Genomic DNA, 22342 nt, shown 5'->3' on the forward strand with positions numbered 1-22342 from the left:
GAATGTGTGAAGTAGATTACCTTGTGTGAAAGTTTATTTGCCGCATATTTGGTATAATTAAAAATTGCAAAACAGACGAGGTAATATGTTACGCATATCCAAAAATGAGATTTTCTGGGGAAAGACGTTTCCTATTTCGTTGTTCTACTTCAGGTAAATGCTGGGGTAACTGGCTCCTCCCCAAATTCCCGGCTCGTACCATCCCGCACTGCTGCCAGCGTATCCAAGTGGAGCATACGAGATCGAAGTAGTTGGAGCATAGGCTGCCTTCAGGATGGGCGTGTGATCCACAACGGGGCGCCAGTAGGGACGTTTCTCGTGCACCACCGTGGAACTCTGGTGAGACACGGCGGCTGGAAGGGCGTAACTCTCGTATCCCAGCACACTGGGTGCGAATTCCACGTGCTCATAGCTGGGCAAGTAGCTGGGGCGAGCCTGGATCAGGACAGCGAACACTCCGCACAAAAGGAACACCTGGGAAGAATAGATGATGCTGTAGTCACTACCTAATGATATGTGATTTAAAGGAAACTCACAACTTTGAACATCTTCGCTGGGGAAACTCTGCAACAATGTTTGGCAGTTGAAGAAGCCACTCGGGTTTTATACAACCCCGACCAAGGGAATTGGCTTCTTTACGTTAGAATTGGCACAAACAATCGAGCCATCATCTAAATTTTGTGTGTCGTGTTTTTTTTGTTTTTGCCATGGTTGTGTTTTTTGCGTTTTTCCTCAAGCCAATTCCCAGACCCAGATGGCTCATTAGTGACCCATTTGGGCGTAACTGAGCGAGCGGCTTTGGACGCGGCGAGGCTAAAACTGTAGCTGAAAGCCGAAATAGGCAAAAAAACAAGCCACCCACCAGTGATACCTGTTGCAGCACCCACACCCATTAAATCACTCCCAACTCCTGGTTATTTCTTCTACTTGACTGCCACGCAGATGTGGGACAGCGTTCCAGCCATACGCCATTAGCATAACCAACAGCCAAACAGTTTTTTTCCTTGACTGAATTTTCCCGACTATTTTTGGGTGCCACCAACGCAAATCGTACGCCAAACACCATATGTCGCTTGAATATGGCCTATACTTTCGCTAACTTTGCTTATAATTAACCATACACGCCAAGATTCCCAGCCCATTTGCGGTGACCTTGACTCTAATTTAATTAAGAAGAAAAACCGAGGCAGAAATATAAAAAAAGAAACCCACAATGGGCTTTTTCAGAAGCGAGATACATAACAAGACGCTGACAGGCCCCGAAACGATATAATCATTGGCCAAGTTGCTCTTATTGTTGGCACAGCTACTGCTACTGCAGAATGCCATTGTTACTGGATTCGGTTCACTTTGGTCTCTGTGCCCGCAAACATTGTGGTCCAGCCAGCTTGTAGTGTAAATCACTGGTTCGTTTAGCACTAGTTGGCACAAATCTTTGACTGGCACTTACCGCCGGGTGTAATATTTCTAGCTGCAGAAATAAAAAGCAAGAAACATATAAATATGTTAAAATAGCTACATAGTGGCTACGGCTTTGAGACCAATTCTATGGTCATACGTGAAAAATGTTGTATCTTCTTGAAATATAGTTGTATACTTTTAAGCTGTCATCTTAATGTGGAGCTTAGTTTTAAGCTTTTCGTAACTTAAAGAAGCTTTGTCTTTTGTTTAACCCATGACTGCACTGAGGCAATCAATTAACCATATATGTGACTATGCCAAAAGCAAGACGAACGGAATTTCTTACATCCAATTAGAACAGGCCAAAGTACCAACAAATACTTTAATCAATTTATTTAATGCCTTTAATTCGTACCTAGTTGGTAAACACTTGTGGCCTAATCCTATTAGGAAGAGAAGAACTTTAGCTTCAGGTAATCCACATTTCCAAAACAATTCCATAAACAATCTCCAAGTAATTGGAATTTTGACAAATGAACAAGAGTTTTTAATAGTCTGGCTAATAGAAGTTGACTGTGTCCACTGGGACTGGCCCGAATTTAACTCGAACTCAACTGCATTTGTATCTGTATCTTTTGGGTTGTCAGCATGAAACATGCAACTTAATTAGCTGTAGTATTCAATGCCCAGTCTGAGATATTTGTTGTAATTATTGGTGCATTGGTGCAAAGTAGCAACACTCTGAGCTGGCCTTATCTGCTCGTTATCGGTGCGACTCAGCTTGGCCTGGCTAAAAACAGCATTGAAAATCGCTCATACGCCATGTAATTAGATTTGTAATGGCCACATCCGCCTCCAGGCCAAAACGTTTGGGAAATGGCTGGCTAAGCCAGTTCTTGCGCCGCCTTGGGGATTTTCTGTCAGCGTGTTTTTGTGGGGCGTGTGATCTGCATTGTCTTATTAATTTTAATGACTGAATTATACAAAACTAGACGCACAAGCAACTTTTTGCCGGTTGCAGCTTACCAAACACTAGAGCGCCAACAACTTCCTCGATTACACAGAGTTTTTGAAGTAGATTTCAGCGCAGTTCGTTTGTCTGGCGTTGTTGTTCTCGAATCGAATTCGTTTTGGTGTTGTTTTCATGTGGATATTTTGTTTTTTCTATATAATTTACGTACATGAATTTAATGTTTTAGCTGTGGCTATCATTAAGTCTAATTGACTTTTTATCGTTTATGGTGTTCTCAGTTTATTGTTGCTTTATGCTTGTGAGAAAACCAAAGCAGAGTGAACTTGATCAGCAGATTGGTAGTTCATAGAGCGCGACCTAGGGATGCAAAATTTATATCGAGTTCACAATTATGAACTGGAAGAAGAAGAGTATTCAATTTGACTTTATGTAACAATATTGTACAAATTAAAGACTGGAGATAGGAAACCCGAAACCGTACGAATTCGCCTGAACTGGACCCTATTCCTGATAATTCCTGCTCGGGCGCCAAGACAATCTTTTGGGAAAGATTCGTGATTATTAAACTGCCACCTCTAACTTAGATACAGATACTGCCCTCACAGGTGTGCAATCATGATTGGATATCGCCCAGTAATTTGATTTCAGCACAAGTTCAGGGTGAGTAACTACACAAGTCACCGAATTGCTCTAGAACAATCTAAGATCGCACAGCAATAAGTGGCAGCAAAAAGTGAAAGTCAAATTAGATGTATTAGAACCTGGATTTGTAGAACAATGGGAGTAAAAACTTGGCAAAAAAGGGAATGCGCAGTGCGCACCCACACGAAAACAAAATTCAATTAAAAAGCACTAATCGAGTAACGAATTATTTCGGACAGCCCCTCGCATAAATCTCCGCAACTGGGAGTCAAACGATTTGCATACAATTTGGCGACACACAAAATTAATTTACGAGCGTCAAAAGGGGCGTGAGTTGTTCGGTGTGTTGTGCTCTTTCAGTTGTTATGGTGCAACTGGTGCAAATGGAGACACGACTCCGATTTAACTACTTAATTATGAAGCAGATTTCGGTCTATTTGCATTGGCAGCCAGAAAGCGAACACTCAGTGAAGCTGTCAAATGATCTGTGACCAAAATAGTTATAGCATGCGGCAGGCTGATCAAAACAACAAAATTAGCTACAAAAACAAACGCTTTACGTGCCATGAGCCACATTGCGCCATGTCCCCGTACAAAAAGAACTTCAAAGCAAAATGAAACCAACTTTGCAAATGATAATTGTTGGCCCAACCTCGAGGCGAAGTCGAAGGTAAAACAGCTCTGACATAAAACAGTAGCCGAGGAAGGGTGGAAAAAGGGGAAGGATGGGGTTAGTCCACCTTAGTTCAGTTTAATTCCATAAATGAAAACTCCGATCCACGTTGCTCAGTGTGTTTTTCTAGAGCTTTTCACAGCGGTGTCTGCCTGACATTTGCTTTATTGAAGGTGGAAAAACCAAGCGTTGATTGGTACCCTAGAAAAATAATCACGGAATGATATTTCAGACCCATTAAAAACTAAAATACTCGTAATAGTCTTGCTACGTAACGATTTTCGGAATGTAAAGAAACTGCACTTATTCTGGAAAATTTGTTATACATGCTTTGATTTTGGAGATTTGTATAAAAAATGAATGGTAGTACTTTCTGAAATTGGTTGGTTTCTATTTAGTTTGAAGCTCGCAGCAGTGTCTTGGTAAGTATTTATACTTGTAAAATAATTAAAAATAAATACAGAAAGGCTTAGTCCAGCACTTAAACTTATTTCTGAGGGGTTTCCAGGGCAATTAGGTATACACATATACAATTTTTGCCAGCCATTGTTACAGTTTCGCACTTGGCTGTTGTCGTTGTTCCTCTTGGTATTAATCATTATAAAACAAGTAATGGTCGGACTTTGCTGTACACATTGTAATGTGCACGACATTGTGACAAAGGCTGGGGTAAGCACGGCCTTGACCGAGTGGCGTCCAACATGTGGTATACTTAATACTTAATTGGCCACACTCGAGTCACAGCCAGCGATCCGCAGATGGGAGTCAGCTATGCAAATTGGCCTCCACCCAACCGACAATTATGTAAAACTATAACAAATTAAATAATAACTCTTTGCGGTCACATCAAATGCCTGTAAGCCGAACTAATCACCTCTGCTCCATTTGCGAACTCCTGACCCCCAGAAACTCCAGACTTGGGAAATTTCCTTAGCCAGAATGCGGCACACAAATTTCAGGTCCGACTATTTACCCAGAAAATTCGCATAAATTACGAGAGGAAAAAATATTGAGTTGAGAAACGAGTTGAGTTGGAAAATTTACGGCTTTTAATTTCGACTTTTGAATGATTTGTTAGCAATCAAAGTATTTTGGGCGTCGCTTGGAATATGCGAATCTGAATCAAATCGAATGCATGCATTGGATGGACGTTGCTCAATGGCTAGCAGACAAACAGAATGCAATTGGGAGGCCATTAAAATGCAATTACAGGCCGCCAGAGTTTGGTGGTCAGCTGCAATCGGAACCAGCACCAACAAAATGAACCAAAACCACCGAGTGGGTGGCATATTTGGTTTTTTGGTTTTGTGGCTGCGGATCGATAGATAACCACGCAATTTGGCATCCTGTTTGGTGTCAATCAAGCCGCCTTCAATTGAGATTTATGCGACAATTTGGTTAGCATTTGCATATCGCCACGGGTCGAAATCACGAGGTGTTAGCTTTGGTGAAGGGTTCGGCTTAGTTTTAGACTTTGCTCTTTTGACTTGCTCTAAGCCCCGTTGATATGCAGATTGTCCATTTGGGGTCCAATCAGCAACGATGCCCAGGGTCGCAGAGTCGAAGAATTGTCGCCATTGTAATTGTTTATTGATTTATGATTCATAAACTTTAACACGGTATTTGTTCACGCTGGGAGAATTTCGATTTTTAACAATTCCTCGATTAAAAACAGCGGTTCAAGGCCTAAAACAAGCAGTTTGCAATTCGGTTTGAGCCTCATGTTCTGACTGATCTTGTGATATGATTTCAAAGCTGTCTAGGAATTAAGCATGGCTATTAGGAAATCTGGCAGGCCGTTCGAAATGCGGCAAATATGATTTACCTCTGTTTCCAATTGACTCCGCTTATTCCACCCAAGTTTCCAAATGACTCTGCTCCTTCCACACAAGTTACGCATACTCCATGTGTGCGATAACAAATCAGTTAAATATTAATGCATGCAAAATATAGGCGAACCAGCTGCCGTCCAGCAGCCACCAAAATGACCAACTGCACCAGTCTCCACTCTGTGTTTGTCAGTTATTAAAGTGAGTAATTTTTCATGGACCAATTGAGTTTATTTGCTGCGTGTAGAGGCAGCTCCGATTGATCATTTGCATCTGGAGAACAACATTTTCCACACCTACGGATCTCTATATCTCTAATGAGCTGTCAGGCAGTCAGTCAGTCAGCAGATTGATAATAAAGTGCGTGTTGTCGGTTTTAGAAAGGATTTAGGCAGATAGGCTTTTCTTTAGGAAAACTGATTATGGTTTGAAACAAAATATCTGAAGAAAATAAATCAAATATGAAATGTATTTAGTTGGCTAACAACTATCTTTAATTATTCATAACTAGTAACTTATTTGTATTCATAACATGTAAAGCTTTCTGTGTAAAAAATAATTGTCAATAAAAGAATGTGCTCTTTTAAAGGAAGTGTAACTTAGTAGACAATTTAGATCTCGGGAATAATTGCAAAATAGCTCATAGACAAAACCAAACTTATCAGTGGAATTTTCTCAGCTGGAAACCCCAGAAGACAATTGTTCATTTCCACGCCGAAATGAATGGAAATCTAAAAGTTTCCATTAGAGCAATACTTGCCGACAAATGCTGACAAAAAATACAAATTGAAGTAAGTGCCCGTGGTGGTTCTCCATGAAAATCTTGGGGATTCGGTGGCTCAAATCTCAAATCGGAGCCAAAGCCGCCGCGTGACTGATCTCTTTCGCGATCTGCTGGTCGGCAAATGCACAAAGCTTCGGCTCTCGGCCGTCGAAAGGGGCGTGTGTGCTCTCCCTCTCCGCCGCTCTTTGGGCCAAGATTTGTCAGAATATTTCTCATGTTGCGAGTATAAATAACAGGGCTACTCGAGACGTCTAAGCATAACACATTCAGCTCTTCGGTCAAGAAGTCCAAGCAACACAAAACCAGAAAAATGTTCAAACTGGTAAGTTCAGGATTAAAGGATACCCCTCATATGGAGTAAACATAGCAATTCCCCTTCACAGATTGTCCTCGTATCTGCCCTGTGCGCCGTGGCCAATGCCGGAGTTATCTCGCCCTACAGCCATGGATACGGACTGGGATACGGAGCTGCCTTGGCTCCAGCTTATGCCGCCCCGGCCGTGATCTCGCACGCCCCGATCATCAAGAGCTACGCTGCCCCCATTGTGGCCCACCCGGTGGCCACCTCCTATGCCAACACCTACAAGGTGGCCACCAAGGCCATCCCAGTGGTCCATGCCGCTCCCCTGGTGCACGCCGCTCCTCTGGTCCATGCCGTGCCTGCACTGCACTCCACCTCCACCTACCACGGATCCTATGGCGGTTACGGTAGCTACGGTCTGGGATACTCCGGCTACGGACACGGAGCCTACCTGCACTAAGGATTTGAATGTCAGAAAGGATACCAGCCCTGTTGACGACCTCGATTGAAGTGAGAACATTCAGCGGATAATTCGCATTTTGCTGCCGTCAAAGTGTTGAATTTGCATTTCGTAGTCAGAGGCGAAAATACAAACTGTGTACAAAAATCATCAATACCCAGACACCCACTTGGAGACAGAGACAACTAGATAACTAAGGACAGCTAATGGGAGGCGGCGAGAGCGAGAGAGATTGATGAAGGATCAAGTTTCGTTGATTTTGTTATTATGGTGCAACTCCATGCATTGTGGCTTAAACACTTTCTGTAAATAAACGATACATGACTCTTTTAACGAATATGATTGCAGCACTGCAAGTTTTATTATTTTTTTTATTTACGAGTTGTTTACATTTATGAATTGTAGTTTTAAAATGTTTGATTGAAATTATGGTTTCAAACATCCATGAATTAACCAATTGCGATGTGCCTTCTTACACAGAACTCTATATAATCGCCTAATAACTGTGACGATGCCTAAAATGTGCAAACAAATGGTAAGAGCAATTCATTGTTCAATATGATTTTTTTAATTCAAATTCAGAGTTTATTTGCAAGTCGTTTTGTTATAGAAACATTTAATTTTGTCCTTTTATTATGACATTTCACAATAAAATGTACTACTAAAATTATATTAATAATGGGAAAAATGTATATTTATCAAGTGTAAAATTAAATTTAAATTAAGCGTGAAGTTAGTTTTTTTCAGTATTGTTCGCATTTATAGGGATTCCAGATAGTGTTGCTATAGATCGTAGACATGACTATTTTCAAGCAAGCTGCTTGCTCAGCTTTCCAGCACCCAGTTGCGAACTCACCCCAACCATCCCCTGCATTACGATTGCCATTCAGAATTCAATTGCACTTTAAATTAATTTTACTTGAGCAACTTGCTTGATTCATATGGACTCCCGTCGGGTGTTTTGAAACTTGGGAGGAAAAAAAAAATGCTGAAAAAATAGTTTTATTGCAACGCCTTGCCCAGCCCACCTGACTACTCTACCACCCCAACCCCCCTGGCAATTATCAGTGCGGGGAAACGAAAGACTCAAGCGACAAACGCGTGCGCCTGTCAACAGGTTGACCAGTGAAAAGTGCGTTGAAATATCTTTTTATTAATGCCTGGCCAACTGTCGCAGCTAAATGCTTTTCGCTCAGTTTCGCAAATGAAAAATGGGAGCACATCTAGAGTTGCTGAGAAGTGAATTGAGTCACTTAATTACCTTTTAAGCCGGCCAGCTGATCCTGGACCGAAAATACCAACTATAAGTCATGCGAAAATCGAAAAGTCGTGTCGTGCTTTTTGCCGGCGGCGTAATGGAAATCAATTTACGATTTTACCTAATAAATGTTATTTCGCGGAGTGAAAATCACAAGATGATGGGTGGGGTTGCTAAATATAATTCATATCGCGCATAACAATAAGCCATTGTTGGCAGCTCTTCGACCTTGACAGCCGTACAACTCAATTGTGCCCAGCTACAAGTTTAATTTGTCTCAGCTCAGCTCGGCATAAATTATGTCCCCTGTTCATTGCCCATGTCGTAGTTATGGACTTATAGCTTGTAAAGACAACATTACCGTTAGCTAGTCAAGCGATAATTCGGCAAACGACCTTCGAACGAACGAATTTGCAGACAAAAGGTGGGCCAAAACTTCTGCTTCCTACATCTGCCAGTTCATTGAATATTCATTCGAGCTCGTCGGTTGACACTAAGTGGATGCATTTTGTGGCTGGTTCTCTCTTGGCACAGTTGCAGATCTCACAAGGGATTCCCACAACCTCGCAAATGCAACACACCTGTTGTTTGCCTGCCGCTCTTCAGATTGAGTGAAAATCTTACCAGCTTAATTCTTGGTTTCCCCCTCCCATTTAGTATATCTGGTTAGCCCGAGAGTATGCTAATTGAATTATTCAAGTGGAATTGGCGTTACTCGTGCTCTAAATTATTAACAAGTCACTGAATTCAGGCAGGGTAAAGACCTTTTCCAGGATCCGAGACTAAAAGTCCAAGCCCTCGGGCAGTGCAATTAAAACTGCATTGAAACGAGAATCTCTGTGCAGGCGAGTTACGATTCCGAGCATGGATAATTAATTTCAAAGGGTCAAGCTCTGTTCCAGGAACTTATTCCTGGCCGCATGACTTGCACGTACTGTGGAAAGGGAAAAGGAACTGAACACGTTTTCATCTGACCCTGAGCAGAACATTGACCAGATGCAAGCAAACACTCCCGCACACCCACACTCAACCATCGCCAGTAGTAACTTGATTGTTATTTGTGAAACGGATTTGCAACCGATAATTAAATGCAGCTCTTGCCATGGAAGTCCTTGCAACAGGTTCATTGACCGACCTCACTGCGTATAAGCAATGAGGAGGGATAAATAATTTAATAAACATTATGAAGTGGCAACATTTGCATTTCAAAAATACAATTGCAATCATGGGAAAGTGTGTACATATTCCCAATTGATGAGGGAAAATAATTCCATGTTAGGTATACGACTACATTCAACGAAAACCATTTGAATAATATTTGTAGCATATCTTCCAGCCACTATGCATACAGTATGCGCAATCAATTGAGTGAATCAAATCAGCTGAAACTGTAATAGCTTGCAACAAAGTATTTTTGAGGGGCCAAATTCGCACTCGTTGTTGCCGAACACGTGCAGCGATTTACCACGCATTACATTACAATGCGGCTCCATTTCAAGAGCACCTGTTGTTATCGGCGGCGGAAAATGTGTGGAAAATTTGTGTGTAAACTGGCGGAGCAACCACTTCAGTTGGGAGAATCAGCTCAAGTGCTGGGCGTGTGCTCAACTTGAAAAGCGAAAGAAAAAACGTGCGTGGAAATTCCCTCTTCTTGTGCCCTCTTTTCGGTTCAGCGAAGGTGAACATATCGATTTCTGATTTAGCCACTTTGTTATGCTAATTTCTCCGGCTTTCCCGCCCTCGAATTTTGCCTGTTTTCTGCGCCCTGTGCTGACAATTTCGATGAGCGCGTGTCGCGCATTTGGCAGCCCAATTTAATTGGCCACCCGTGCGGGAATTTCGCCTGTTTACGACAGATTCTGAAGCAGATTTTATGGAAGCAGTTTCTCGCACACGTTTGCCCACTTTCGGGCGACTTGGAGGCGATGCGAAAGACGCGGCCAACTTTTGGGCTTTTCCACGGCTAATTGAGAGCTTCGAAAATGGCTTTGTTGGCGGCGGTAATAAATCGACTTTTAACTGGCGTGTGATATTTTGGCATTTATATTTTGGCAACGGCCATCAATCAGAGTCATAAGGTATAAAAAGGTGCCTGGAACGTGATCGCAATGGGTTTCTTGCAGCTCTTGCCACTTGGTTGGTTTTTGGCTTATTTTGTCTTTTTTCTGCAGCTGGTGGCGGCAGTAAAAGTTGCTGTAGTGGAGCGCGTGCATTCAGAAATGTTATCCGTGGCTTTGGGCAAATGAAGTGCACATGCTGACAGTAATGGCTTCTGAGTTGGAAGAGAATAAGATGTTGATCCCAATAGGTTTAAAGATTTTTCATTAAAAAGATTTAAAAACCTTTCCTATTGACATATGATACCAATGTGTTAGCTTATAAATAAAGTTCTAAGTCTTTAGCGTCTTTCAATTGACTGACCCCATAGATAAAGCTTTTTCACACTAGTTAATAGCAGTGATATTACAATAAGTATGCAAAACCACGAAAGCATTGACATTTCTGGACTGAAAACTGTTCTTAAAACTGTTTGCAAATATTCGTAATTTGTGTGGCAGTGTACCCCCCACCTTAATTACCCCATTTGAAGTTTGACCACCGACTGCGGTTCGTACTCCATCCGAATTTCCCCTGAGGATGGGGCATTGCAAAACTTGTCGCATGCATTTGCCGCACGATTCGCTTGTCGATTGCACGTCGTGCGCAGATCCCTTAATGGAGTTTTTACCTTTCGGCTCCCCTAGTTTCCAGACCCCTGCTCCTTCTCCTCCTCCTCCCTCTAAATCAGCATAATGCGAGCGACGCAACTCGGATCGTGGTACATATAAACCTGCGGTGGTCAGCCAAAATCGATTCATTACGCGTGAAAGTGTCGAGGAGAAGTGACTTTATACGGAAATCGAAAACGGAAGAAAGCATAACGGGAGAAAATGTTAAATAATTTAAAAGCAAGTGAATTGAAAGTGACTTTTAACTAAAAAGTAATAGTTCTTTTTGTATGTAGATATCTTTGATATGTGTTTTGATTTGTCTTGGTGCTCCAGCCCTTGGAAGTTTCCATCATGAACCATCGGCGGTGGCCGTTCCCGTGGGAGTTCCGGTTCCAGTGCCTGTTCCGGTGCCTTCTCCATATCCGGTGCCTTCTCCAGTCGCGGTACCTGCTCCAGTAGCTGTACCCGTTTCCGATACTGTGACGGTGCCGGCAGCCTTTAGTGCGCATCAAGGACTTACCTATGGAGCTGTAGATCATTATGGTCCACCACCTCCGGCGATCTTTAAATATGCAGGTTCCTATGCGGCACCACAGCCAGTAATTAAGTACTCCCTGGGAGCTCCAGTGACCACTACCACCACCACCTACACCGGATTTGCAGCAGCGCCACCACCGTCGGTTCATTATGCCGCAGCAGCACCACCGCCACCACAGTTTATAGCCCGATTTGCACCTCCACCCATTGGATACCAGTTTGCAGCTGCTGCCCCCTCCTACGGCAGGTACAAACTCCACTTTGGGTCACCACTTCATCATTCTCCGGCTGCCGTCTATGGAGCTCCCCCTCCTCCGGCGTTTGGCACTCAGGGCTGGTAACTCGAGAAGCCCCAGATGGGCTCCGGCTCATTATGCATAACTATGAATGATAATTTCCTCAAATTAGCAATTAATTGAATCTAAATAATGTTGTTATGTTTTGTATTATACGCGACTCGTGAAATTATACGAAGAACGCGAAGCGTAGCGATTAAATTATGCTTATGTCAATACCTATAAATAATTCAAATTTTTTCTTTGGCTCAAAGTTATTTTTTGGCTCAGCCAATTTTGGCCAAAGGCGAGGCTTGACTTTGAGAGGGCCCAGACAAAATCCATAAATAATATAAATTTGCCGCTACTAACAAAAACGCTACGACTTTGGGCCAACTGACCTAAGTCAATGAATTAAAGAGGGAAATAGCGGAGCTATCCGTCAATTGGGTCAACAGTTTAAACTTTGAAGAGCTTTCGAGTTTATATATAGACAGCTTGATTACACTACAAATATTGGTATTAAACAAATAAATCAGGTAAATTGTCTATTTCCGCATTTAAGATATTATGTGTACATGTGGGTGTTGGCGTCACATTTATATTTAATGTTTGAGGAGACATATTCGTTTTTGTCCACTTTTGGATATTAATTGGATCTTTTTATTTTTAAATTAGACTTCATTTAGATATCTCCGTATTAGCCACTAACTGAAGCAGCATTAAAACAAACATAAAAGCTAACTTGCAAAAAGTTTCTCGATTATCAGATACCCGTAACTCAGCTGTTATCAAAAGAATTTGTTAAGACGAATGATAAAAAAAAAACTATATTTTTCTAAAGTTTTGGGAGTTTTGTGTGGGCGTGGCAACCATCTAAAGCAAACTTACTCTGCGGAAGAGTTACTAATATCTGCATGCAAAATCACAGCGTTCATACGAACAGACAGATTAAGAATATACACTGATCAAGAATATATATACTCTATACTTTTTAAACGACTCTAGCATAGTAGCGAGTATATAATAACAACTTTGTATTTTAAATTCATTTAGTACATTACTCCCATTTTCCTACAGTGTGAATTAAATTTGGATGCGCATTGATTGCGATTAAGTTATACCATCTGAGGTCAATCTGCAACTAGTGACTCGCGCCGAAAGAGCGACAATCAAACGCCGAGATACGGACAACAATCGGGTGCTTGGCATGCAATCTCGCACCGATCCGCCAAAGTCCTCCGTTTTGGCCGGGCTAATGGCTTTTATGTTTGTGCGGCGATTCTGGCTCCTGTCACATGACGCTCGATTCGGTTTGTGTTTAATAAGCTCAAATGCTGTCGACATGCCTGAGGTATGCAGAAAAGCTGAGAACAGTGGTGGGGTGGTGGGGTTTTTTGCAAAACCAAAGCTCCAATATCCCCCCTATGGATTTGAGCATAGGGCCCCTGCCAATTTGTGTAGTTGCATAGTTCGGATGCCAATAAAAATGACCAACATTGATTTATATGCAAGGCAGCCAAATATCAATATTATCAATAGACGAAACTGCCCGGCAACCGCTTTGTTAAGCCACCAGAAATAAACAAAGTAAATAAACAAAGGCAGCTAAATGCCAAAAAGCTTCGTCTTGGCCTGCACTCAAGTGTTGGCTCAAAGCCGTTCACAAAGAGCCAAAAGAAGACCTAAAAAGAGTGGGAAGAGAGAGAGAGGTCTGAGAACCGATCGCAGCTCCTCCATACGCATATAAAAAGCATCTTCAGCTGGCTTACAAATTTTAATCAGCTGCCAAAGCTGCGCCAGCGCACATCAACGATTATAAGATCCGTGAAAAGATTGGCCTTTAAACTACATTCACCTCAAGAACTGGAACTCAAAGAAAAGTGAAGTGAAATGGCGCCGAATGTGAGAGCAATATCTAGTGTGTGAAGAGCTATTAAGGTTTAACCGTATCAAAACACTTTCAGTTGACTTGTGTGTGGATTGCTCTGCTGCAACTCATCAGCTTGGCTCTGGCCGATGTCTCCCACCTGGACTACTCGATTGCCCCTAGCACCCAGCTGGGCTATTACCACTATCCCGCTCCCAACAGACCAGCAGTGCAGCGAAGCCAGAGGAACCAGTACCAACAGCCTCAGCAGTATCCCCAAGTGGCCCGTCAGTTTACTGAGCCCGCCTTGGAGCACGCCGCCTTCACCCAGGCCTTGACCAGCCAGGGTTACGTGTTTGGAGCACCCTCGTCCGCCCTCCAGGTGGCTCCCTCGGCTCCACAGCCCCAGCAGGTGGCTAGGGCCTCAGCTACTGCGGGATCAGCCACTGGTCGCTCCATAGCCTCCTCATCCGTGGACGCCAACTCCCTAAATCTTAAGCTGCCAGTGCCCTTTGGCATTGTTCCTCTGAATGTGGCGCAACTTCCGCTGCAGGCTGGGGCCCCATATGCCAGTGTGCCCAGAACTACAGGGCTCACTTCCTATGGAACACCGCAGATCCAGAGGCGCTAATCCAGCGATCCCCGTCCATAGAATAGCAATAAATTTAACAGAGCCAGAGCCATCCCGACTGATCATCAAACTGCGATGACTTCTGCTCTTAGTGAATATACATTGATAATAAACTTGCCATCTAAGCTTAGCCTTTCGGTTGAGTCTCTTTTTATTGGCCATTTTTAGTCTCATTGCCATCGATGGAGACTGCATTTGCATAATGTTTTGAAGGTTGAGACGCGGGCACAAAAAAAGAGGTCTTCATCCATTGGATTTACACCTTTCACTCTCCACCGGTGGGTTAATGGTTGCTATTTACATACACACAAATCGGGCCAAGAGATCTTCATCATCCGCGCCTCATAATGAGACCTCAAACTTGGCATTGGCATTCGGAATTCTCTTGTGAAAACAAAAGAAATCGAGACAACGACTAACTTTTGACGTATATTTATGAAAGCCAATTAAAGTCAAGTGTCATTGATCAGATCTGGGAACGGAACTGGGAACTGGGAACTGGGATCTGGATCTATATATATTTTTTATGCCAGCGGTATAGAACCGGCTTTCCCGCGAAAACAAAAACAGGAATTGGAAATGTGATCTGCATAAGTTTGGGGTTTAAAAATCAATTAAATGAAACGGTACTGACGACAGTCAAATATTTCCTAAGTGGGATGAAACGTCTGATGAGCCTCTAAATCAGATTGCAATCAAGTTAAAAAGGTTAACTAGGAAGTGAGCGGATCGCACAGCTGTGAAGTGGTGTGCTGATGACAAGAAGTTGATGGTGATGGCGATGAAGATGAAGATGGTTAAAGATATACTCATTTCCGTGCTTCAGTCACCGGAAAATTAGCGCGTCATCGGTTGAGAATTTCAGTCCAGAAATTGTCTTCACAAGTGAATGGAGAGGTCACCCTTGGAGTTGGACTGTACCAGCTGTGGTGGCTGCCAAGATTGGATCATTCGGATCAAAAGTGGCCCCAATGCGGATACCAGATACAAAATATGAGTAGAAATATACAGTTACATGCGTGGGGCAACTTGATCACCAGTCATCATATATGTATATATCGCACTCTCGACTCGTCATCGCGACAACCTTGAGACCGGCGTCTTCAGATCAGATTCCAGAAACACCAATAAAATAACGACCATTCAGATGCTCTGTTCAAGTTGTAAGTTTTATAAATATATATTTACTACATCGGGCAGCTCCGGTATACAAACAAGGGGTCAGATAATAAAATTCAAAGCATTCTATCAGATTAATAATATGCCATTAACTTTGAATGAAATGAGGTATCTTATAATCTACCGAGCTCATGATTACGTGATTATATTTACAAGAGATTAAAGTTTAGAGACAGAGCAGAATGATGATTCTTAGTAGTATTTGTTGACTTCTGAATATTCGGTATAGAGGAACTTGTTGCTTTCTAAACTCGCTCTTAAGGATAATTTTCCATATTGGTTAATCCAAGTTATTGACACTAAAGTATTGGTGTGCGAAAGAACTAATAAGTAGGAAAAGTACCCTGCCATAAAGAGTAAAACAATGCAAATCGGAGACACCCAAGCCATGCAATGACGACGATGCTGCTGAACAGGCCAGCACGTGACCGAGAGAGCTGCGATGGCTCATTAAGTCCGCAAGCCGGTTTCGACTGCTCGATCATTCGGCCCCGCACCTCGTTGGTCAATTAAGCTGGCCCCAAGAGATTGGGGCACTGGTTGAGGATGAGGCTGCCTCACATCCTGTGACCAGATGGCGTCAAGGTCAGGTCAACACGAAAACAAATGAAGACCCGGCGGCAAGGATGAGAGGGAAATTTACGACTGTTTTATATTGGCGACTCTGCGAGCCATTAAAAAGTGAACTAATGAGACACTGAGTGGGGCGGAATCGTGGCCTAGAGGAGGGGTACCACTTTTATGGCCAATTTGACTTAGATTGCAGCACATTCAATGCAAAGCGGGCCATATTGATGGCCCAAACAGACTGCAAATTACGCGAAGACAGCGCGGCCACCGAGGCAGTCTTCAATTGCATACAAATGTCGATGTATGTGCATACCCATGCACTTGAAAAAACTGGGTTTCCTACATCGAAAGTACCTTTATGTATGATGTGGTAATATTACTTTGGACATATTTATTAGCTTTATTAAGATTTATTAATTATTGAAATAGTTACAGATTCAAATTAGATCAGCATATTCTTTCTTATAATATTTACATAAATTTTACATAAACAATTTTTTCAAGTGCAGACAAAGTATACAAGCGACAACGTGGACAACTTCCGACAGTCCATTAGGCAATTGTACGCGAATCACGTCGTTTCCAAATGGCGATCATGTATGCTGCCTGGCACTCGACCAGATGGGCCAGCTGAAGAAGAAGCGACCAAAAATCGGCTCAGACAGAATGTCCCCCAAAGAGCACGGATATGGGCACGAGCTATATAAGCAACTGGGCTGGCTCCAAATGAACATTAACGCTCAAGAGCTTTAGACAAACCCAACCACAGCAATATGTACAAGTTTGTAAGTGATCCTATGGGGCTTATCGCCCAAAAAGGTGGACTGGTTAATGATTATCTATCCTATTTTCCAGTTGGTTCTCGCAGCCCTCATCGCCTGCTCTGCGGCCAAACCAGGAGTCGTAGCTCCACTGGCTGCTCCTCTGGCCTACGCCAATGCTCCTCTGTACGCCGCAGGTGGCAGCAGCCAGGTGGATGTCCGCAACAACTACGACGGCACCCTGTCCTCCTACACTACCGCTCCATTTGAGTTCGCCGGCCCCTATTCCAGCCGCTACGTGTCCGGAGTCCCAGCTGCCCCCGCCGTGGTGGCCAAGTACGCTGCTGCTCCTCTGGCCGCCGCCTACTCTGCTCCTCTGGCTGCTGCCGTTGCTGCTCCTCTGGCCGCTGCTCCCGTAGCTGCTCCTCTGGCCGCTGCTCCCTATGCCGCCGCCGCCTACTCCGCCTATCCCTATGCCTCGCCCTACGCCGCCCCCTACCTGGCATCTCCCTACGCCGCACCCTATGCTGCACCCTACGCTGCTCCCATCGCCGCTGCGGCACCAGCTCCAGTGGTGGTCTAAGGACACACCTGTGAAGCGAACCATCCTATAGACAAATAATGTAACCAGACTTGGCAATAAATTACGAACAAACAATCAGAGCGCGCACCTTATTAATACTTGCAAAAAAGCCTTGGATATTTACTTAAAAGCAATTCTACTATTGCTATTACCTCGATATTGAGTTTGGTAATTGAGTTTTTGGTAAATGAGAATTTCTGAAAGTGTTCAACAAAACTCTTTTGGGCCAAAAATGTTTTTCAAACATAATACATATCCTTAAACAATAAAAATAAATAAAAGTTAAAATCAATTTATGGTTATATGATCCCTTCTGTGCCAATTGTTTTATTAAAAAGCCGTTTCTGTCCATATCTCAAAAAAATTTCATAAAATGCTCTTGATTTCTCGTACCTTACTTTTTCCTTTAATTTTCAAAAGGCTGCTGTGATTGGAAAATACTATTCTGGTATAAATATTATATTTAATACAAATTATGCATATATCAAGGGTCTACATTAAAGTCAATTTTCAAACGAATTTTTTCAAATAGCTGCTTGAGTTTGAGAAGATTATATTGACCATATAGCAACATTTCTCGTACCTTACTTTTTCCTTTAATTTTGCTGTGATTGGAAAATACTATTCTGGTATAAATATTATATTTAATACAAATTATGCATATATCAAGGGTCTACATTAAAGTCAATTTTCAAACGAATTTTTTCAAATAGCTGCTTGAGTTTGAGAAGATTATATTGACCATATAGCAACATTAATTTGACTTAGGGAAGTTCAGGTCAGACAACTTAGTCACCATGTAAACAATATTTGTTGTGATTGCGTTGTCACCTAAGGCGCAATATCGATTGTTATTTATGGTCAAAGCAATATTTATGGGTTATCATAATCATATTCCACTTATGGGCAACTGTCAATGCCTGGGCTTGGTTGGCCCCATGTTATATAATCATGGGCCGTGCTTTCGAATCACCCAAGAAGTTATTGGCCCCTCGATCGAAGGCAGTGCCAGTCGCAGACGCAGTCACGACTTGCTGACCAACTAAATGGGATTGGGTTACCTCACCTCAACTGAAGCAATCCATTAAGTTAGGTGAGTGGGCCAAGTCGGCGTCGAAAGTGAAGAAATGCAAGTGCAAGTCTTTTGATTGCGGTCCGCCTTCAATTCGCTATAAATATTAATTGAATTTGACAATGGGAAGACATTATCAGCCGAACCAACAGGTCGAGCACATCGATCGAGAAGCTACTTCCCCAAAGAAAACGATCTTTCAGTCCCCCAAGCATGATGTGGCAACTGACATGGGTAAGGACTAAAAAATTCCTCTTCATAAAGGGTCGTAATTATGAAATATACCTATCTTTTTAGGCGTTTGCCCTGGCTTTTCTGGTCCTAGGTGGTGAAGCAAAGCCCTCTCATCTACACTACAACCACTTTGATCCCCACCATGTGAACCATTTCGACGGACATCATCTGAGCCACTTGGATTCTCTGCATGCTCTGCCGAACCACTTGGATTACGCGGTGCACGAATCGGTTCTTCCTCCTCCAGCTCCTTTGCTTCCTGCTGTGGCTCCACCACCAGCATTTGCTCCGCCACCACCAGTATTTGCTCCTCCACCTCCAGTTTATGCACCTGCACCCCCAGCTCCTGTATATGCTCCACCACAACCTGTATTTGCTCCAGCTCCACTTTTACCTGCTCCTGCTCCTCTTTTACCTGCTCCTGCACCATTTTTGCCCGCTCCTGCGCAACTTCTGCCAGCTCCTGCACCACTTCTTCCAGCTCCTGCGCCACTTCTACCGGCTCCAGCATTTTTGCCAGCTCCTGCTCCACTTTTGCCAGAGTTGCAAGTGCCGAGTGTCACCCATCAAGTGCTGCCACCCGTGCTCGAGGCGGTTCCCTTTGCACCCACCTATCGAGCCATTCCCGGACCGAAGACTACCACCCACCGCGTGTCCATCGGCTACGCCTTCCCCAAGCTGCTGGCCGCCCCCCACGCCCATCTGAAAGCCCTGCCCCTGAAGTTCGCTCACCACCATCACCACTCGTTGTGGTAGTCATGCCCACCTCAGGGATGATGGAAACCTCACCAAAGAGTCACTAAAGTCAGATAGGAAATCTAAACGTTAATCTTCAAGTATACCTGCATTATACAATAATTTATCGAATAAATATAGTCAAATAAAACGAAAATATAAAATACATGCATTATGAAATTATTTGTTATACATCGAATATATAAGGGATTCTTTAAGTTGAATTTAGCCAAAAAGTTCTTAACCACATAAAATATAGCAATATTATTCCATATATATGTATATATCCATACATTCTTAGCAATTATTTCCAAAAATAGAAATCCCAGAGAATGTAACTGCGGATGATAAAATCATAGGCACACCAAAAATTAGCAAAAGGAAACATATTCGCTATCTGATTCAGACTCTCATTACGAACCAGACGCCTCGTAATGTCGCCAAATGTGGTTTCATTTATTTGGCCAACACATACACACAAGCTATTGGTAACACACGCAGAAAAGTTGCTAGTGGATTTCGAACCGCACGCAACAAGAAATCAAATCAGAAATTCCAGACACAAACAAATTCCAGAGCCCAAACACGCGACAATTGTTGCAACAAAAAACAAAAAACAAAAAAGCGGGTGGTGGAAAAAAGTGGTAATTCAATTAAATGATTGAGCCAAGTAACACGTACTCTGAAAATAAGTAATTGCAGCTCATTTCAAAAGCACCACCCACCGAAAATATCCGAAATCCCCAACTGTCATAAACCCGACCACAAAACCAAAACCAAAACGAAATCTTGCCCAACATTGGCCTAGGTTATGGTCGGGAATTGCGTGCAATTATGAAAGTTTTCGGGGGCGATCGACGTAAGAGGCTACCGATTGATTATTAAGTACATGTACGACTACTACACCGATCCAGCAACGCCCTTCATCAGCTCCCAATATAGAAAGTCTTCCAAGGTGTTTTCGTATGCTTGTCCATGGATATTCCGAGGGCTACAGAATTATAAAAGCGTTACCCAGTGGACGATTGGATATCACAGTTCACTCTGCCTTCAAGCTAATCACACTTAGCCAACCATCCCCAACCCAATCAAAATGTTCGCCAAGATCGTGGTGAGTTGCAAAGGATGTCCGGATTAAACAAATTGGATTATAAATATACCTTTATTTGCAGCTCGTTGCCCTCTGCGTGGCCTCTGCTCAGGCTGGCCTCCTGCCCTTCCATGCGCCTGCAGCTCTGGCTGCTCCACTTGCTCCTGGCTTCGCAGCTCCGCTGGCTGCTCCTGTGGCCACTGCCGGAGTGGTGGCTCCCTATGCCTCCAGCTTCAATGCTCACCGCATTAACCATGCCGTGGCATACCCAGTGGCTCCTGTCCCAGCTCCAGTGGCCTTCGCTGCTCCCGTTCCAGCTCCCCTGCCCGTTCCTGTAGCTGCTCCCGCTCCAGTAGCCTTCGCCGCTCCTGCTCCTCTGCCAGTGGCTGCTGCTCCTGCTCCGGTGGCCTTCGCTGCTCCCGCCAAGGTTGCCTTCACCGCTCCCGCTCCAGTGGCTGCTCCCCTGGGCTTCGCTCCTGCTCCGGCGCCTGTTGCCTTTGCCGCACCGGCCAAGTTCGGATTCGGACCCTTTGCCGCTCCCCTGGCTGCTCCAGTCCCAGCGCCTCTGGCTCTGGCCCCCAAGTACGCTCCCGCCCCATACTTCTTCTAAGGATTTAGCCGCAGGATCACCCAGCCCATCCATACCCATCCGTCCTATTAGATTGTAGAAACTAGCCCAAATCTTAATATCTAGAGAGCAGCAATGCTTGGCGAATAAACAATTATCCAATAATCAAATTTGCAAACGGGTTTTTTTGGGGAAGTTTACTAAAGACTACCTTTAGTCGTATTTCCTATCAAAGCTTCCTTGGGTAATACCACTCAAAATCATATTACAATTAATAACGCTCTAAAAAAAGAACCGCCATTAGCGGTTAATAATAATAATACCTTATAAAACCATATGAACGGTTTCTATAAAAATGTAAGAACAATGTTTTAAGGATTTTAAGGTGATAACTAATCTATCCAGTTATTTTTGTTAAAATCGTAATGAGTGCATTCTATTATCCACGTAATTACAAAACCGTATTATTATTATTATTTTATTTATAAATTATTCTGTACTGGGGTATACATCGTTAGAACCTAATGTTTTTCACATGACCAATCCTCTGGAACAGAGGAACATGTTCGTAGGCCGTATGCGAAATGGGCACCGAGTCGTAGGTGACGTGGGCAATCTTGGTAAGAGGTGCCACAATGGTGTAGCCAGGATGGTGAGCCAACTCCTGGGGCGTGGAGGCAACCGGTAGGGGATGGTGGTAGATCACCGGGTGATGGTAGATAACTGTGGCGGCTAAGCCACCACTGAAAAGGGCGAGTAGCACGAAAAGCTAAAAACAGATGAAAGATAGAGTTTCTTAGGGGGAACTGAGAATGTATCCTGTTTACCTTGAACATTCTCTGGTGATATTGTGGTCAGAACTGCACTTGCACTAAACTGAATGCAGCCGAAGGCCAATCAATTTATAGGCTCGTCTTCATCGCTGGCTTTTCATTCCGCTTTTAAACAGTTAGGGGAAACCGGTTGGCAGTCCCCTGAAATCACCAACTGCATTTCCCTTGCCACCTGGAACCTGTTGCAACATCCATGTAGTGGGAGCACTACTCCACTTGGCCTCTTGTCCCCTTCTCTTCGAAAAACCTGTTTTCAAGTTCAAGTTTAAAGCGTCAACGCCGAAGATTATCAAAGAGTCAGTGACTCTTTTGTGCACTTAATTATGGCATATCGTTGGTTTTGTTGTCTTACATTTCTCGGCTTTTTGTTTT

General features: G+C 43.3%; 9 protein-coding genes across 11 annotated transcripts; 6 read left to right on the plus strand and 3 right to left on the minus strand.

Annotated features, from left to right (window-relative positions):
* Positions 1–12: 12 nt before the first annotated feature.
* On the minus strand, positions 13–586 carry LOC6535068. Its single transcript, XM_002095696.3, has 2 exons — positions 537–586; positions 13–474 (listed from the first exon to the last, which is right to left on the minus strand). Exons 1-2 carry the CDS (start codon positions 546–548, stop codon positions 145–147), a joined length of 342 nt encoding a protein of 113 aa, XP_002095732.1. The 5' UTR covers positions 549–586; the 3' UTR covers positions 13–144.
* Positions 587–6517: 5931 nt separating this feature from the next.
* Positions 6518–7400, plus strand: LOC6539503 (cuticle protein 65). Its single transcript, XM_002086347.3, has 2 exons — positions 6518–6624; positions 6686–7400. The coding sequence occupies exons 1-2, from the start codon at positions 6613–6615 to the stop codon at positions 7061–7063; spliced, it is 390 nt and encodes a 129-aa protein (XP_002086383.1). The 5' UTR covers positions 6518–6612; the 3' UTR covers positions 7064–7400.
* Positions 7401–10341: 2941 nt separating this feature from the next.
* LOC26535325 lies at positions 10342–11290 on the minus strand. Of its 3 annotated transcripts, none has more exons than XM_039373768.1 (2): positions 11050–11290; positions 10342–10593 (listed from the first exon to the last, which is right to left on the minus strand). In XM_039373768.1, the coding sequence occupies exons 1-2, from the start codon at positions 11177–11179 to the stop codon at positions 10544–10546; spliced, it is 180 nt and encodes a 59-aa protein (XP_039229702.1). In that variant the 5' UTR covers positions 11180–11290; the 3' UTR covers positions 10342–10543. The 3 variants fall into 3 exon arrangements, with proteins under 3 accessions (XP_039229702.1, XP_039229701.1, XP_015045117.1); XM_039373767.1 differs by having other exon boundaries at positions 10342–10590; positions 10901–11289; XM_015189631.2 differs by having other exon boundaries at positions 10901–11287.
* LOC6539500 (leucine-rich repeat extensin-like protein 3) lies at positions 11252–12094 on the plus strand. The gene is made up of 2 exons (XM_039373881.2): positions 11252–11284; positions 11326–12094. Exons 1-2 carry the CDS (start codon positions 11252–11254, stop codon positions 11908–11910), a joined length of 618 nt encoding a protein of 205 aa, XP_039229815.1. The 3' UTR covers positions 11911–12094.
* A 1460-nt stretch (positions 12095–13554) lies between these two features.
* LOC6539495 lies at positions 13555–14475 on the plus strand. Its single transcript, XM_002086349.3, has 2 exons — positions 13555–13749; positions 13812–14475. The coding sequence occupies exons 1-2, from the start codon at positions 13738–13740 to the stop codon at positions 14343–14345; spliced, it is 546 nt and encodes a 181-aa protein (XP_002086385.1). The 5' UTR covers positions 13555–13737; the 3' UTR covers positions 14346–14475.
* Positions 14476–16802: 2327 nt separating this feature from the next.
* On the plus strand, positions 16803–17513 carry LOC6539496 (cuticle protein 16.5). Its single transcript, XM_002086350.4, has 2 exons — positions 16803–16879; positions 16950–17513. Exons 1-2 carry the CDS (start codon positions 16868–16870, stop codon positions 17436–17438), a joined length of 501 nt encoding a protein of 166 aa, XP_002086386.2. The 5' UTR covers positions 16803–16867; the 3' UTR covers positions 17439–17513.
* Positions 17514–18726: 1213 nt separating this feature from the next.
* On the plus strand, positions 18727–19500 carry LOC6539498 (protein TRACHEARY ELEMENT DIFFERENTIATION-RELATED 7A). Its single transcript, XM_002086352.3, has 3 exons — positions 18727–18744; positions 18808–19049; positions 19140–19500. The coding sequence occupies exons 1-3, from the start codon at positions 18727–18729 to the stop codon at positions 19498–19500; spliced, it is 621 nt and encodes a 206-aa protein (XP_002086388.3).
* Positions 19501–20522: 1022 nt separating this feature from the next.
* LOC6535071 (skin secretory protein xP2) lies at positions 20523–21307 on the plus strand. Its single transcript, XM_002095699.3, has 2 exons — positions 20523–20590; positions 20652–21307. The coding sequence occupies exons 1-2, from the start codon at positions 20573–20575 to the stop codon at positions 21177–21179; spliced, it is 546 nt and encodes a 181-aa protein (XP_002095735.2). The 5' UTR covers positions 20523–20572; the 3' UTR covers positions 21180–21307.
* A 244-nt stretch (positions 21308–21551) lies between these two features.
* On the minus strand, positions 21552–22259 carry LOC6539638. Its single transcript, XM_002086488.4, has 2 exons — positions 21965–22259; positions 21552–21906 (listed from the first exon to the last, which is right to left on the minus strand). The coding sequence occupies exons 1-2, from the start codon at positions 21971–21973 to the stop codon at positions 21652–21654; spliced, it is 264 nt and encodes an 87-aa protein (XP_002086524.1). The 5' UTR covers positions 21974–22259; the 3' UTR covers positions 21552–21651.
* Positions 22260–22342: the final 83 nt, after the last annotated feature.

This window comes from Drosophila yakuba, chromosome 3L (assembly GCF_016746365.2).
Source record: "Drosophila yakuba strain Tai18E2 chromosome 3L, Prin_Dyak_Tai18E2_2.1, whole genome shotgun sequence".
NCBI classification, from domain to species: domain Eukaryota; kingdom Metazoa; phylum Arthropoda; class Insecta; order Diptera; family Drosophilidae; genus Drosophila; species Drosophila yakuba.